The 15,345-nt window shown below is 42.5% G+C and overlaps 1 protein-coding gene across 9 annotated transcripts in view; it reads left to right on the forward strand.

Annotated features, from left to right (window-relative positions):
- Nucleotides 1-12,857, forward strand: part of ntng1a (netrin g1a) — a 99,408-nt gene extending 86,551 nt beyond the window's left edge. For 5 of the 9 annotated variants that reach the window (XM_053858379.1, XM_053858378.1, XM_053858381.1 and 2 more), the window contains one exon: nt 11,339-12,857. In XM_053858379.1, the coding sequence (XP_053714354.1) occupies nt 11,339-11,595 (257 nt within the window). In that variant the 3' untranslated portion in view covers nt 11,596-12,857. Of the gene's footprint in view, nt 1-378; nt 547-3,749; nt 3,885-11,338 lie in introns of all 9 variants that reach the window. The other 4 variants (XM_053858375.1, XM_053858374.1, XM_053858376.1 and 1 more) reach the window with 3 other exon arrangements.
- The last annotated feature ends 2,488 nt before the right edge of the window (nt 12,858-15,345 follow it).

Below are 15,345 nucleotides of genomic sequence, written 5' to 3' on the forward strand. Positions count from 1 at the left end.
CGACCTGCATTGGGCTGCGTGGTGTTCCCTGTGTGACAGCATCTGTGTGCCATCATTGCCGAGACGCTCTCGCCTCCTGTCGTGGTCTGCTTGAAGTGCTGTGATGGTGCCGCGTCTTCTGATGCTTTTTGCTGTGTTGGTTCAGTCTAACTCTGGCTGTGGTCATTCCTGACTAATCATGTGCCTCCCTTCCTCTCATCAGCGCCGCAGTTTTATCGACTCTTCATTGTTTACCTTGCATGCTGTGACGCCGACTTTGGCTCTTCTCACCGCCGTAGCATTTGCCACACCAACCAACACTCCCTCTCTCTCTCTCCCTCTCTCTGGCGTCTCTCTCTCTCCTCTTTCCTTTGCACATTCTCTCTCTCTCTCTGCAAGACTGCGAATGCTTCGGCCACTCCAAACGATGCAGCTACATCGAGCTGCTAAACACCGTCATTTGCGTGAGCTGTAAGCACAACACTAGGGGGCAGCACTGCCAGCAATGCAAGCTGGGCTACTACCGCAATGCCTCTGCAGAACTGGACGATGAAAATGTGTGCATAGGTTAGTTCCCACTCAGCTTTCATCCAAACTCTGTCCACATCTCCTCACCTGTGTTGTCACGGACCAGTGGTCACCTTCATCTCCCACCCACCCACCTGTTCGTTGCCACATTTCCATTTTTGCTGCTGCTTCCTCTGAGACACTCTAGTCAGACTGTAGTTGGCTGGTTACATCGTTGACTGCAGGTTTAAATAGCTGCTTTAAAGGCATCAAAGGCGCCCAACCAGACGGTCATAAATCAGGTGTATTGATAAAAGCGAAAAACCGACCTAGTTGTTTTAGAAAAGGGGACTTAGGAGAGACTCTTGGAAACTTTGACACGAAACAGCAGATCATAGCGCGCACGCAGACCTGGATTTTGGAGAAATTCGTCCAAGCCCAAATGAGTTGATTTAATGTGAAATGACGGTCGAAGTGTAAAAAGTAACAGAGAATACGGTGGTAAAGATGGCTATACTTTGCAAACAAGGTCAAAGCCATTGAGAGGAAATCGTCGAAATAAAAAGTAAATCTCAGTGGAGGTCTCACCACTGAAAGATACGTTTAGATTATATTGCCTTTATTCTTCCCTCAATTCTTATATTTTAATTGTCGACTGCACAGTAACATTTAAGACAAGACACAAACCATGAAGTAAAGAGAGAACAAGAGAATAAAAGACTGAACTAACTTGTTCATAGCATGGTCTCCCCAAACACCTCTATTGGGAACCAAACTGAAAAAAATTTGGGAACTCTGCGGCCGAGGCGGAGTAGAGAACCGCACCCTTGGAAGCCAAAGTAAGAGCCAAGAATATGATCGTATATTCAGCTCCAGCAGTTATGGACGCTGATAATGTCTGGCTCTTCATACAGAAGTTTAGTTAGGTGGGATATTTGTTTTCAACTCTGCACAGTGGATGGTCTTGAGGCCTCCTCGGGTGCCGGCCTCAACCCACCTTTGTGAAATTCTAGCAGGAAGTAAGGGAATTCAAGGTTCTCAGGGCAGCATGTCGGGATGGATAGGATCATATTTGACCACGATTACAGGTCTATATAGACAAGAAGAAACAAGCTTCAATTCCAAGATGGTGGAACTCATCCAAACTCCAGAAGAGGCAGAGCTTGCCCACTTTTGCATTCGGAAAGGAAGAAGGGCAGAACAGTCTGTAAATGATGAGATGAATTCTTCTCTCTGCTCCTTTTTGCTCTGAAACCACATTGAAATGAATGTTGTGGTTGTATGTCGACCTAAACTGTCACTGAAAAGGATGTTTGAATTATTGAATTCAGTGTTGGTTAAGTCAAACAAGCTGTTTCACAAAACATTGCACGTTGTACACTTCCATTTTGCACGAATACAGCAGATAGATGTATCATTTACCCCGAGGTTTTTCATTTGAACCCGGCCATTTGGCTTGAGGTTCAAACGGGATCCATTCCACTCATCTGACGACAAGGATTCCTGCCTGCTGAGCGACTAACTAGTTTGAAATAAAAAGCATTCCGCTTTCACTCGATCACTGGAGCTGCATGATGGAAGTTGATTCATTAAGATGCAAAGTTCTGATCAGTGGCTTCAGTTTAATGAAATATTTCAGACGTCTGTTTCACTTGCTGCTTTATGGGAGGTTTGAACAAGCATTTTATCATCGTGGAAGAATCTTTCTAGTTCAACTCTAGTTCAAAAGTAACTCTTTTTCCTCCCCCCAAAAATCAGGACAATTCAGGATATTGAACTAACAATTTAGTTGTCTCTCTGACGCCGAAAGAGAGTGTCCAAAGTGTGGCCAGGGGGCCATTCGTGGCCCGCCTTTTTGTCACATGGCCTACTGTCCGTGTGATGTAGAACACATAAAATACACAATATTTCTTTAATACAACTGATGTGTTGGGCCTTTATGAGAGGATTCTACAGGGCTTCCGAAAGGAAAGTTAAGCACCTTAGCGATGAGGGTAATTCTTGCATTCTAAATAAAACCTACAGATTTCATACAACAACCCCAAACTTTTCTAAACATTACTAAATAATAAACAGGGATAACACTTCCATTACCATATACAGTATGTGGTACATACAAAGTATATACCACATCATGTTCAGTTTGTGTTCATGGTTGTTTCTATTGTACTCTCCATGACCTTCTTTAAAAGAGTCATCGCTCACTTCTTTCTTCTCATAAGTGAAAACGTGTGAAATTCAATTTTGCATAGTTCCTCCGGCAACAGTTTGGTTCCCTGTTGGATTCCTTGGAAGTGGAGGGTGAGAACGCAGTGCTCAGTGCCAGGTGCATTTGTGGGTCCTGAGGGGGCGTCTGACAGGCAACAACAGTTCTGTCACTGGGAAGTCACACCGCCAGTCAGAGGTGCCAGCAAGTGCATATGTCATATACATGAAATGGCCCCAGGAGTAGCAGCTGAAACCCATCACGAGGTGTTAAGATTCACTGAGGCGTTTCCAGGTTCCAAACTCCCTCTCGCCCCCTTATCTATTCCCAACCCCGCCACCTCCACCCGGGTTGTCACTTGCTGTCACCTCTTTCCTCCTGCTTGACCCCTGGGTGTCACTCTGGTGCAGCCACGTGCAGCCAGCTCAGCCACAGACGGTGCAATGGGCCGGTCGGGGACTGTCAAAATAGGTGTCACTTTGACTGCACGATGCCCCGGTTACAGTGGCTAGCTGCGAGGTCAGTGCAGGGAGGTGGTGCACTTGAGACTTGACAGGTAGAGGTTTTCGATCCGAGGCGCTCTTATTCACGGGGTAAGTGCGAGTAATTGCCCGCTTCAAAAGGAGCGCTAGAAAATGCCCATTTCAATGTACATGCCCTTCCACTCCTACATGAACTCGATTTCTGTGTTTCATTTCACCTTCCATCCGAAGCATCTTTATCAGTGCCAGCGCCTTCTATTCTCACGGTTTGCCGTCTAAATCTGTGTCTCAGATTTATGAACGCATGTGCTGAAGTGCCCATCACAACCAGCTAATGATAAACTCAAAGCATGTGTCTGTTAATTCAGTGACAACAAATGTGCTTCAACTAAAGTGTTGAAACATTTACTGCATTCTCTTCACTCTCATTGTTACATTGAAAATGGCCGCATTCCTTCTGTAGAAATGATTGTCCTTTGCTCGATCAAAGTAGCAGAATTGAGGCTAAGGTCCCGGGGTGCTGGCAAGTCAACCTCCTATCCAGCTTGTGTGTATGTGTCTTGTTTTCTTTCCAGAGTGTAATTGTAATCCATTTGGCTCAGTCACTGATCGCTGTAATGGCACAGGATTTTGTATATGTAAGGAGGGTACGACAGGGCCCAAGTGTCAAGAGTGTCTACCCGGCTATTTGTGGGACAATGGCTGCAAATGTAAGTAAAACCTTCCTCCCGCCGGCCCGACTCTTCTCTCTCTCTCTCTCTCCCTCTCTGTGTCTTTCTCTTGCTGATTTCTGAGCTTGGCTGCGATAATGTGCTGTGCTAAACTGACCAGCTGGCTTTGCGAGCGCAGATACAGACTATTCCAGGTTTAATATCCACAACCCTCCGCTGGACTGAGCCCAAGTTCGCCCCGGCCTTATTTATTTATGGCCTCAAAGTGTGATCGCCAGCGTCTTCTTGCTGTGTACAATTCCATCTCAAAGAGTCTCAAAATGGAGGAGAGTTGAACCGTATTCAATGCAATGTCAAATAGTCAGATTAGCAGCAGTAATTCCTCACAATTGTTTGTTAACAGAAAAGAAATCCAGTGAAGACACACAATGTTGTTGACACCCTGAAAAGGGTCGAGTCACTGTGTCACCTTTCTCGGAAAATCTAACCAAACTAGTCACAGAGCACCGTTTAATAAGGCATTTCAACCCCTAGTATAATAATAAAAAAAATACTAAAATGCTAGGTTCATTTTGAGCTTCATATGAACTCTTAATTTTTTTCCTGAAGTGATTACAAAACACTTCACTTCAACCTTAGCACTGTTGCTATGGCAACGATCACTCACAAACTGGCACTTCCATGGAATGGATTGAAAGCCAATTCACTTGACAGCAATTTCCATGTGTCAGAGAAAAAAAAGACAAAAGATTGTGACATCAAATAATGGATGAAGACATTCCGCACATAGTGAGTCATGGAAAGAAAGTGTGACGGGAGCCTGCAGACTCCTCCTACCTTGCTGTATGTGACCTCCATAGCTCCACTGTGTTGTTTTCAAACTCCTCTCATGAATAAACTGCTTTACTTTGGCAATAAAAACGTGATTTAAGGCTGAATCTATTGATTTCTGAGAAGAACTTTATGAAAACTGTCTTTACATGACACAAGTACTGCAGTCATTAACTATCCCTGTTTTGTCCGGATGTGTGGGTTTCTTCACAACAACATCTGGTAAAGCAGATTTGTATTGCGCCAACACGGAGACAGATATTGTTGTTGCTGAAAAAGTGACATGACAGGAAAAAGTTGTCTTTAAAAACTAACAAAAAAGAAGACATATTTAGACTTTTTTAAAATGTGGAAGTTGTTTTTGTAGTATAGAGCCGATGGTGATGGTGATGATATTACTACTATTCTCACTGAAGCTTCATGAAACAGTGTCTTCCTTTTCAGAGTTGGGACTCTCTATTATAAATATTTGGATTTCAACAACCATTTCAATGAAACCTCACATTATTTATGAACCGAGAGCGCCACCAACTGAAGTCTGAAAATGAGGCCACTGATTCATGAAGCCTGAAACGTCCATCAATGCGTCAGAGAAGTTTGTGAGGGTTGTACTGGTGAGGATGGAGTGACAGATGGTGAGAGAGAGTAGGGAGTGGTTTCCATGGACCATGATGTTTGCTGATGATGTGGTGATCTGCAGTGTGACCAAAGTCAAGTTAGGTGAAAAAGTATGTCAGAGGAACTGCTCCTGTAGAGAAGTTCAGGAAGTCAGACTCTGGTTTGGACACGTGGACAGCAGAGACTGGGTACATGTTGTAAAAAAAGAATGCTGGGAATCATGGTCAAAGAAGACAACCATTGAGGAGATGTGAGAAATGGGGACTTGAGAGGATTAGTGTCACCTGGGAGGATACAAACCTGTTGAGTAGGTGGAGGAGGCTGACTTGCACTAGCAAATGCACAGAGAGGAAAAGGTTTCCTGCCTTTTGACTTCAGCTGTTGTACCAGGTGAGAGCGTAAAGGATCCCTGAGAATCCAGCACCATTCTTCCAAGCAGGTGCTACATCTGGTGCGCGCTGACTAAAAATAGCAGTCTCATGTCAAGAGGTGCCCTGCAGTCATTTGGTTATCCAGCAGCCTCACGCACCACCAGCACTGAGTCAATATCAATACAATCCGTTTGACCGGCCATCGGTCAGTTCACATTTGAGACGTCATGCTGTTCATCCTGACCTCTGGTCCATGCATTTAGTTGCTGAAACAGAGTGACTGTTGTTCATGAATCTGTCATGAAGATTCAGCTGAGTAATAGTTCATAGATCATTTATCATATTGTTAGTTAGTAGCTGAGTGCTTTGTTATGTTCTGACACAACAGCTGGAGGATGTAAAGCAGCTCCCTTTTCAAGTTTTCTTGGACTATCAAGTGTAGATATCATGGTGACAACCACGACATTAAAAACAATTGCACATGAACTCATTCGATTTCATTGCAAGGCGAATCAAAAACATATCTCTAAAGGTGTAAAGTAACTTTTTTTTTTTTTTCCCCAACGTCACACTTGACTTCCCTAAAAATTGACAATCTGATGATGATAAATGTCTTGCAGAGGTCCATAGATTTAAAGCTGTTTGTGTATCAATGATCATTCATTTGATCATCACATTCATCTGTGTGAATAGTCACTTCTTCTTTTGTAAATGAATGTCAGCGCCGATAAACTACTTGTGTTGACTGGTTTTGCCATCACACTGAGGTCATTTAAGATCAGAATTTTTCGGTTTGACTCCATCATGAGGCAGTTACAGGTTTGGAGCAAACTGTCCTCTGCCTCCTGCCCTGTGTAGCTGGGACAGACTACAACCATGGTCTCCCCATGAGCCAATAAGCAGAAGCTTAGAGATAAAAAAAAGTCTGTCAGAATGAATCTCATTTATGGCCCCAGAACAATGAATTTAATGTTGCACACGTGTAATAGTACTTCAGTACTCACACATATTATCATATCCAGCACATTTATGTATCGATGACGCTTGCAGAAGGTCGGTAGGTGAAATATGGAGGGACGATTTGTTGAGGAAAATGTGCAGACAAATCGCAAAAATTAGAACGGATAAGTTAGATGGCGCCTGGGCGAACAGATGGAGTTAGAGGAGGGATTAATGGTTTTTAATTCCAAGATTAACCACATCGCAGTAATTAAACATATCTATTGTGTCAATACAGCGATTAAGTGAGTGTCCCAGTCATTTGTTCAATGATGATACATAACGTCACGATACGTTTTAGCCGGACGCTTCAGTCCGATGTTGTTAGCCACATGCTACAGCTAAGGAATAATGTAAAAATAAATATTCAGATAGTAAAATGGATGCCCATACAGAATTGCTTGCGCTTACTGTATTTTTTTTCAAAATGTTTTTATAGGTTTTGTAATACAAAATGACAACTAAAAACAACAAAAAAGACAACAAAAAACAACTAAATGACAACTAAAAACAACAAAAAAGACAACCAAAAATAACAAAAAACAACAACAACCAAAAAAGAGCTACAACCCCCCACACCATAAAAATGTATAAAAATAAAAAATAAACAAACCAACCCATTGCCCACCCCTTCCCATGCCAGCAGCCTAAAAACTATGCATGATCACCACAATATGGAGCTCTTGTAGATGTCAAGTCGATCTGGTGCACAGACTTTGTCAAAGAAATATTGCGTAGAAATATTGACCAAATAATGATAATAATAATAATAATAACAATTGTAAACAAAAAGCAATAAAACCACTGAAGAAAAAAAACTAAAACTAAAACTAAAAAAATCCTGATATTCAAAGGGATTATATGAAAGGACCCCAGACATCGTGAAATTTAGTTTGGAGAATACTGACAGACAGATCTTTTCCATGCTTAGATATGACATCACATCTTTTAACCAATGAGATAAGGTTGGCGGGACAGCATCCTTCCATCGACGGGCCACTGGTAAGGTGAACGAGAGTGTGCTAACTGTATTTTTAAATGGCATTTTTGGCACTCAAAGAAAATCTTAATGTCAAAAATTGATTTGGTATTGAGATTCTTTTTTGTTATTGAGATTAGACCGTGATTTGTGTCGTAGAATATTCTGCGCGACGATGCACTGCTCATGAGTTTTTTTGCCCAAAGAGTAAAAGCAACATGAAAGTCCAGCGTCTGACACTCCGGAGCTACTTTTTCTGTCACCAGTGTTTTTGTGCGCCGATGACAGTCGTTCTGAAGAATGCAATTCAGACTCAAATCTCTATTGAAACACATGCAATACACAGCCGCTTCAAATGCCAGTGGAGTCCCTCGTATGAACATCAAATTAAGAATATTCGCGGGACAAGCTGCTGATTCTCTGTGACTCCAGAAAAAGCGCTCACCCATACTCTGACTGCTGCTCAATATTATTACCCTGCACTTTATCTGTATAACAACATGCTTTTTTAGCATTTTGAAATGATCTGTCGGTGTCTCATGATCAACATTTCCACCATGTCAGTGACTCTAAAAGACAGCAATCTGTGAACAAGTCCACTTAATATACGATGAATTTCATGCAGTGGTATTGTTAAAATGTGACATTTTGAAATTCCCAAATGATTTGATGTGGAATATATTCAGGCACGTGCGAAAAAAAGAGCAACCATTGCATAAAAATAAATTTAATTATTATTATTCGCAGTAGTAGTAGTATTTGTTCTTGTTCTTTATTAGTAATACTTCTGGTCACATGATCTACAGTGGCTAAAAACAAGAAAAATACGGAATATTTTACTAGTGCATTTGCTAGCATGAATATACTGGGACAGAGGTCAATATTAGAGTCTTCATTTCCAGTCGCCAACCTGACCACCCAAAAAAAAAAAAGAGTTCATGGACTGCCACTCGGTTTGGAGAGAGTGGGTGACGTCCTCATTCACCATTCCGGCTGCTAAATTATTGGATGTAGGATAGTGCAATGATGAAATTGAACTTGAAGTTGTGGACCATTGGTCAGTTTGTCGAGGGTCTGAATGGGTGGAAGTTGAGGAGGCACTACAAAAGAACACTACACATTGCAGAGGAAATAAACACAGTAAAAGCTCAGAAAGATGGAAGACTGTCTTGTGTGAGAGTAGTAGTGAAGTCACTGATTCATGAAAACATTTTTTTTTCAGCGCTGATCAATAAAAAAATAAAAATAAAACAATTGGCTCAGTGCTGGCAAAGTTGCAAAAAAACATTGTGTGTTGAGCAGCGATGGGGTGCATGAAAACTATTGTTTTGATCCATCACACACACAGCTCACACACAGACATTCAGCTGAAAAATAGTGCGGTTTATCCAAGAAACAGCCTGGGACGTACAGTTCATCAAATAAAACAGATACAGTAGGATTTTTTTGTTAGTGTTGTGCCTCGGTGTTTGGTAAAGAATATATTTTGTATTAAAAAAATGCCCTATTTAGTAAAATAAAGCCAGTCAAATGTCACATTAGGGTGGTTTAGCACATCATATGAATATATTTTGACTTTATTTCCTTTTTTTTTCTTCGTCCTTCTGTGGCTGACAGCTGGCAGGTACTGTTCCTTTAGACACCAACTCGTGTGTTAGTTTCTATCGAGCCGTTTCATTAGTCATGAAATTGATGTGTCACCTGGAAGAAAAAAAGAGGACAAAACAGCACTCAGATGTTCTATCTGGATCTACTTGTGTTTGTTTATTAGTGAACTGAAGCCTGAAGCAAAACTCACTGATCCAAACAGCTGCTCCATTTACGCCGACAAACCAGACAAAGAACAAATGGCTTTCACAGTCGATGTTTCCTAACAAGGCTCCCATCAAACTTCTATTTGACTTGTCCCGGGGGACGACATGCTTCCAATGCAGACTATTACAACAGAGGCGGGATATTTGTTATCATCATGTTTGTGTCCCATGGAGTCCATAAATCGCTCACTGCGTTTTCCCCCTCTGCTATAAAGAAGTGAAATGGCCGAAAGTGGCCGGCGTGTTTATCACTGTTTATTTGTCTCTATTGGTTTATCAGTTTGTGCTGCGCTGCTTTGTTTGCCTCCAGCTTGCTTGACAGCTTGGCTCCACTGGGAATAGAGTGGCCTCGCTGTCCCAGCTCTAAATATACACCAATTTTCACTTGACGTTCACTTTTGTCTAAAGTCACCGCTGTCTGGGGGGGAAAGCCTCGCCGGCTGAGAAGGAGCTGTTTTCTTCAGCGCCGCTGCCGTGAGACTGAGCTTTAATCAGCCTTATCATTAAAGTGCCTGGGAGGGCTTTTGTCTCTTTTACTGCGCTTTGATTTCTGCTCGCCGCTTGTTTGACTTTGAGGAAATAAAACGCTGGAGTGCTCTTTTCTGACCACTTATGTCCTCTGGAATGGTCGGCGACTCAGTCGCTTTTGTGTTCTGCGCTGGGTGACGCTAACAACACCAACGTAAAGAGTAATGAAAACAGAGACGCTGTTTCTCTCTGGAGTATTTGTTAAACAGGAAGTGAAATAGGACATTTTTAATATAGTTATGTAATGCATTTATCAGCTGCTGGAGTAGAAACATTTTTGTCCGTGCACCAATACATAAATTTACCATTACAAAAATGTCTTGAATAGAGCAACTTTTTTTTCAAAACCAATAAAAAAATGACTGAATTTAGACTTTTTTTTTTTTTTTTTTTTCAGCCAACAATCGAAGGCAATATTTGCCATTTACCCAGTGGGGTCAGTGTAACAAAGTTCATGTCATAAACCCCATTAATTCAAGCTGCATGCAACACACCCGAATAGAAGTTGACAGACTTGGTGTTGCTCCCCATCTAAAGTTAAGCAAGCATGAGTTTTCTATTCCATTTTTACAAGCCACCTACCACCACGCTGGGGTGAAATGGCCTGAATGATGTGTCTGAATGAGGTTTGAACTGTTTGAATAACTGGCTGTTTATTCAAATCTTTAATCGGATTTATCACTGTGGATTAACTCTGTTTAGTTACGATTAAATATTGTTCAATTGAATGTAGTTTACTGTACATATAATTCAGGGGTGGGCCAAGGTTTTACAATAGTCAGTCATGATGAATCCTGTTACGATATTTCATATCTGAACGATCAAATTTAATCTGTCACTGAAACATCAGGGTTGTTCTGGTGATGAACAGTGTTGTCTGTGCTTCTATCCTGATAATGTTGGCTGATCCTGGCAGTGCAAACTCACCTCTTCTCCTTCATCATGGATGTCGTGGTTATATATATTTTTAATTGTAGTTTTTAAAGCCCCTTGATGTGCAGTGCCTGAATTCTCCACCTTTATATGATTCTTGTTCTTGTTCTATTCTTGTGTAAGTATTAGCTCAGTCATTAGAAAAAAAACCCTTTTCTTGTTAACTTAATGCACTGTAATCCTGAAATAATGTAAAGAAAGGTCACTAACAGCTTTCCAGAGGTTCATAATGACATGTGTTGACGAAAAATAACAAAGAATCAGAGTGGACATTCATCCCTCCTCCTTTTTAAAGTCTTATTCAGCGTGCACCAGTGGGAAGTCTGAGTGTAATGGATCAGTGTTCTGTCCTGAGAGTTACTCCGTCCGTCTATCTGTGGTTCTCACTCTCTGCTGTCTCTGCTGTCGCTTCTGCTGCAGCCCGGGTCTGTGACAACGAGCTCCTCCGCTGCCAAAACGGTGGGGTGTGCGTCAACAACGTCCGCTGCAACTGTCCCGCAGCCTTCACCGGCCTGCTGTGCGAGAAGCCCCGCTGTGAGTCGCAGCTCGGAGGATGCGCCGGTGCCAGTTCTGGTCAAGGCCTCCAGACGCCTCCGACTTCTCCCAGGCTTCTCACTCTCCTCCTGCTGGGCTGGACGCTTCTGAGAGACGCCTCATGTCGACCGGCAGTGCTTTAAAAGGACCTCTGGCCTGGTGGAAGAGAGGGACCTATTGCCTCGACCTCCATCCTCCCCCCATCTTCCTTTCGATAGATCATCCATTACGAGCTTTCTGGACTGTGCTGTTCGAGCTTCTTCGCTGCCAGACTCAATGGACACCTGCGTTAAAGGGAATGTGCCGGACAAAGAAGAGCATAGATTTTTATTTACTTTCAAAAGATATATAGAATAAAGAGAACATTAACTAAGAAAAAAAAGATCTCATTTAAAATGAACAAATGAGCGTTTGCCTGTTGAGAGTTGAAGAACAATTTCGAACCCGCCCCCACCCCCCATTCCCCGACTCCTGTCCATCCCATCCAAGTGCACACGGACCTCTCAGAAGGGACTGATACGGAAGACAGACTGGGGCGCTTCCTCTGCCATCGCCACGGCAACAACAGCTATGACCAATCCGCTCAAACGCGAGCCAGCCATGGCCGCCGATACCCGCTGGGACGCTCATGTGGCTGCACAGGACTGGACTGATGCGTGCGATAACTTTAGGCCCAGCTGAACGGCTGAACGGTCTCCTTCCAGTCCGAGACAAACACAGAGGAGGAAAAAAATAGAATCATTCTTTGCTGTCAGTGCATTGTGGATCGAAGGAAATTTGTCTGGATCGCAGCTTTACGTCACAAAAACCTTGATTCCGCTTGTCTCCAAACAAGCGCCGGCTCTCTTCTCTCCACCCCTCGCCATGCCGCCACTGACCTGTGCTTTCGTGAACGTTACTGTGTAAACCCTCGTTGGTTGGATTTCTTTTCGTCCGATGTTAGTGATGCACATGTGTACGAAGTCCCGCCCTCATCTTCCTCCTTCCAAAGTAATTCTCCAATAAAGCCGTCCGATTCTTTTCGAGGCTCCGCCTCCGAGGGGATTCTTTTCACCCGGGAAAAAAGAAGTGCTTAACAACCCGTCAGTGTGTTTGCAAGTTATTTAATCAGCAGCGCGAGCCAGAGAAAGTCATTTACTCCTTTTGTATCTTTGCCGAACTGTGATTGGAACAAGGCAACCGTAAATGTATCTATGACTGACATCATAGACATTTCTATTCCTGTTTTTCTTTTTTTTATTATTATTTGTTGATTCAACGACTTTTAGTTGTGCAGTTCATTTTCCGTTGTATTGACAATGTGCTGGCATCGAAGATCGGTTTTCAAATACAGTGTTAATGAAGTGTAATAAAATCCCACCAAAGGACATTCTAAATGTTTTGTTCTTGCTCTATCATTTGACGATTTAACTGAATAAAAGTATGAAAATATAGCTTCATCTCTGATTTGTTAATAGGTTGTGGCTTTTACTGGACCCTGGACGCAGAGTTTTGGCAGGAATGATGTCATCATCCACTTGAATATGAACATATGAATGAAGTTTGCGACACTGCGATGACTCTCCGCAGCATCAGGAGCGTCAGTGGGAGAGTGGGTGCTATATAGTTTTGCCTAACATGGTGAAGCATGTATCACAGGGGCTCCTGCAGGGGGCAATGCTTTGGCGAGGAATCAACTCACCATCAGGTTTGACCTTTTGCTTTGGCTCTATTCGATGATACTTTGGTATCAGAACACCGTGAGTGGTTTCAGTGACCCTAAAAATGCTCAAGATGTTAAGATAAAAGGTCGCCTGAACCACTGTTGCTGGCTGCTGCGGTGACTCATCTTCGGTTGAGTGGAAGGTGGATGGATTTATTTAAGTCCATGACGTGAAAGATTTATTATCATAAATCTCACAAATATAACTTGAAGGATAATGAGACAATTTAAACTCATAAGCATTTAAATTTTAAATTTCTTTTTTTTTTAATAAAAGTTATTGCCGTCTGGACCGGCTTAACTTGAGACCAAGACAGAGATTTGCTTCTGAGTCCTTGTTTCTCACTCAGCACCATTATATTCCTCAAGATTCTTGGTGGTAAAATACTGAACGTTCTGCACATAAGGTTGTCGATCCCAACTGTTTTTGAAACCTAGCAAATTCACTCATAACACACTTCAGACGACTGTTTTCTCACACGTGACAATCTTATAAGAGAGACAATTGGGCACTTGCCAAAATCCGGACACAAACAGCCCAGTAATCGTAATGTGCATGACTCGGTTTATTTTCCAGTAGTGAGCCTTGTGTAATGAATATGAATATTAGAGGAATTGTCTTATTCCTGACAGCCTAAGAACTCCTTGCTCCTGTACAGCATTTTGCCAGAAATGCACTGTCACCTAATTTAAATATATAGATCCGAATCATAACTGAATCTCGACCGGAAAATGCAATATGTGACAAACATTTCAAGTGTGACTCGCAAAGTGCTGACGCCTCAGAAAACTAATATGGGAGCCATGGAATCAAACCCCAATGAGAGTCCAGCTAAATAATGTGTATCGGCGTTGGTGATATTTCCGTGCTATTTATCTTGAATTCAATCTGGTAAAGATTTGTTTCAGTGTCATGCGTTGTCAGAGGCACTGAATTAAATATTTACAACTATCGACGTTACCCGAAGAGGTCGCGTTCAAAGTTTATATAGCAGGTCTTTTCGGATACGCGACAGTTTATCTATAATCTGAAATATTCAAACCACAGTGCTGGCAAAACAATCTGCTCGCTTTTTTTTTTTTCAGAAGTCCTACCCTGGGGTGAGAGCAGGACAATGCACAGCCCAGAAGACTTGCGCATGAGGCTTTCATCGCAGGATGAAGAGAAATTGTGGACAAGAAAAAAACATATCAGTTGTCTGAATTTGTTCTTCAAATTAGAGTGCAAAAATTGACTCTGCAAGCACTAACATTATTTTCAATGATGCTAATACACTTTGTACATGTGGGACTATAAATCGCGAACAAAAATATTCCCAGATTATTCCCCGACATTTTTCACTGCCAAGCTTGTGTCATAGAATGGTGTCAAAAAGAGTTTTGGATGAATTTGTTCGCTGAGGAAGATGCTCATCGTTTTAATGCTTGGTATACATTCTTTTGCAGGGATGACATTTTGGTTTATGTGGGTAGGTGCTGAAAACCTCATGGCTGATTTTGCAGAAAGTCACTTTTGCCAACAACATATTGAAGCCTCATTGGTGTGACATAAGCGCACACAGATGCTTATTATGTCGGTAAAAGTGCACAACAATCTCTGTGGGTGCTTGAGCCCCGCACCACCTACGGAGTCAACACCTACCCAGATAGCGGTCGGATCCGGCTACAAGTCATCAAATCCACATCGGAATCAGACACGCTGGTTGCCTTCGCACTAGAGCTGAGCTGGATCCGGCAGATGGATATATCCGGAGTGGAGTCGGCTGCTATCTGGAATGTGATATTGAATGACATATTCTGCTCAAATCTGGTCCAGATCTGGGTTAGATGTGAAGCGGATCGGGACCTGATATGGCCCACATCCATTTTGGATCCGCCAAATGGATCCACACAGGATGGGGCCCATTGTTTAAATTGCATGTGGTACATCCAGCCCACATCCGGGCCAAACACATTTTGCTATCAGGGTATGTACCTGAGACATGTCAATGCAATTTTCGCAGTGCTTTGGCAAAGTTGTGGAGCGTACTCTGACATGCGACACGACTTCCCATCCAAGTTGTAAGTCGAGGGTCTACTGTTCTGCAGACTGCTTCATCCGTCAAGCTAGTGTCCTGGATATGTTCCTAGAGTGAGGTCTTCCTCAACTTCCTCCATCACTGTCTGGGATGCTGCTGCATTTGGTACGGAA

Source organism: Synchiropus splendidus, chromosome 3 (genome assembly GCF_027744825.2).
Source record: "Synchiropus splendidus isolate RoL2022-P1 chromosome 3, RoL_Sspl_1.0, whole genome shotgun sequence".
NCBI lineage: Eukaryota > Metazoa > Chordata > Actinopteri > Syngnathiformes > Callionymidae > Synchiropus > Synchiropus splendidus.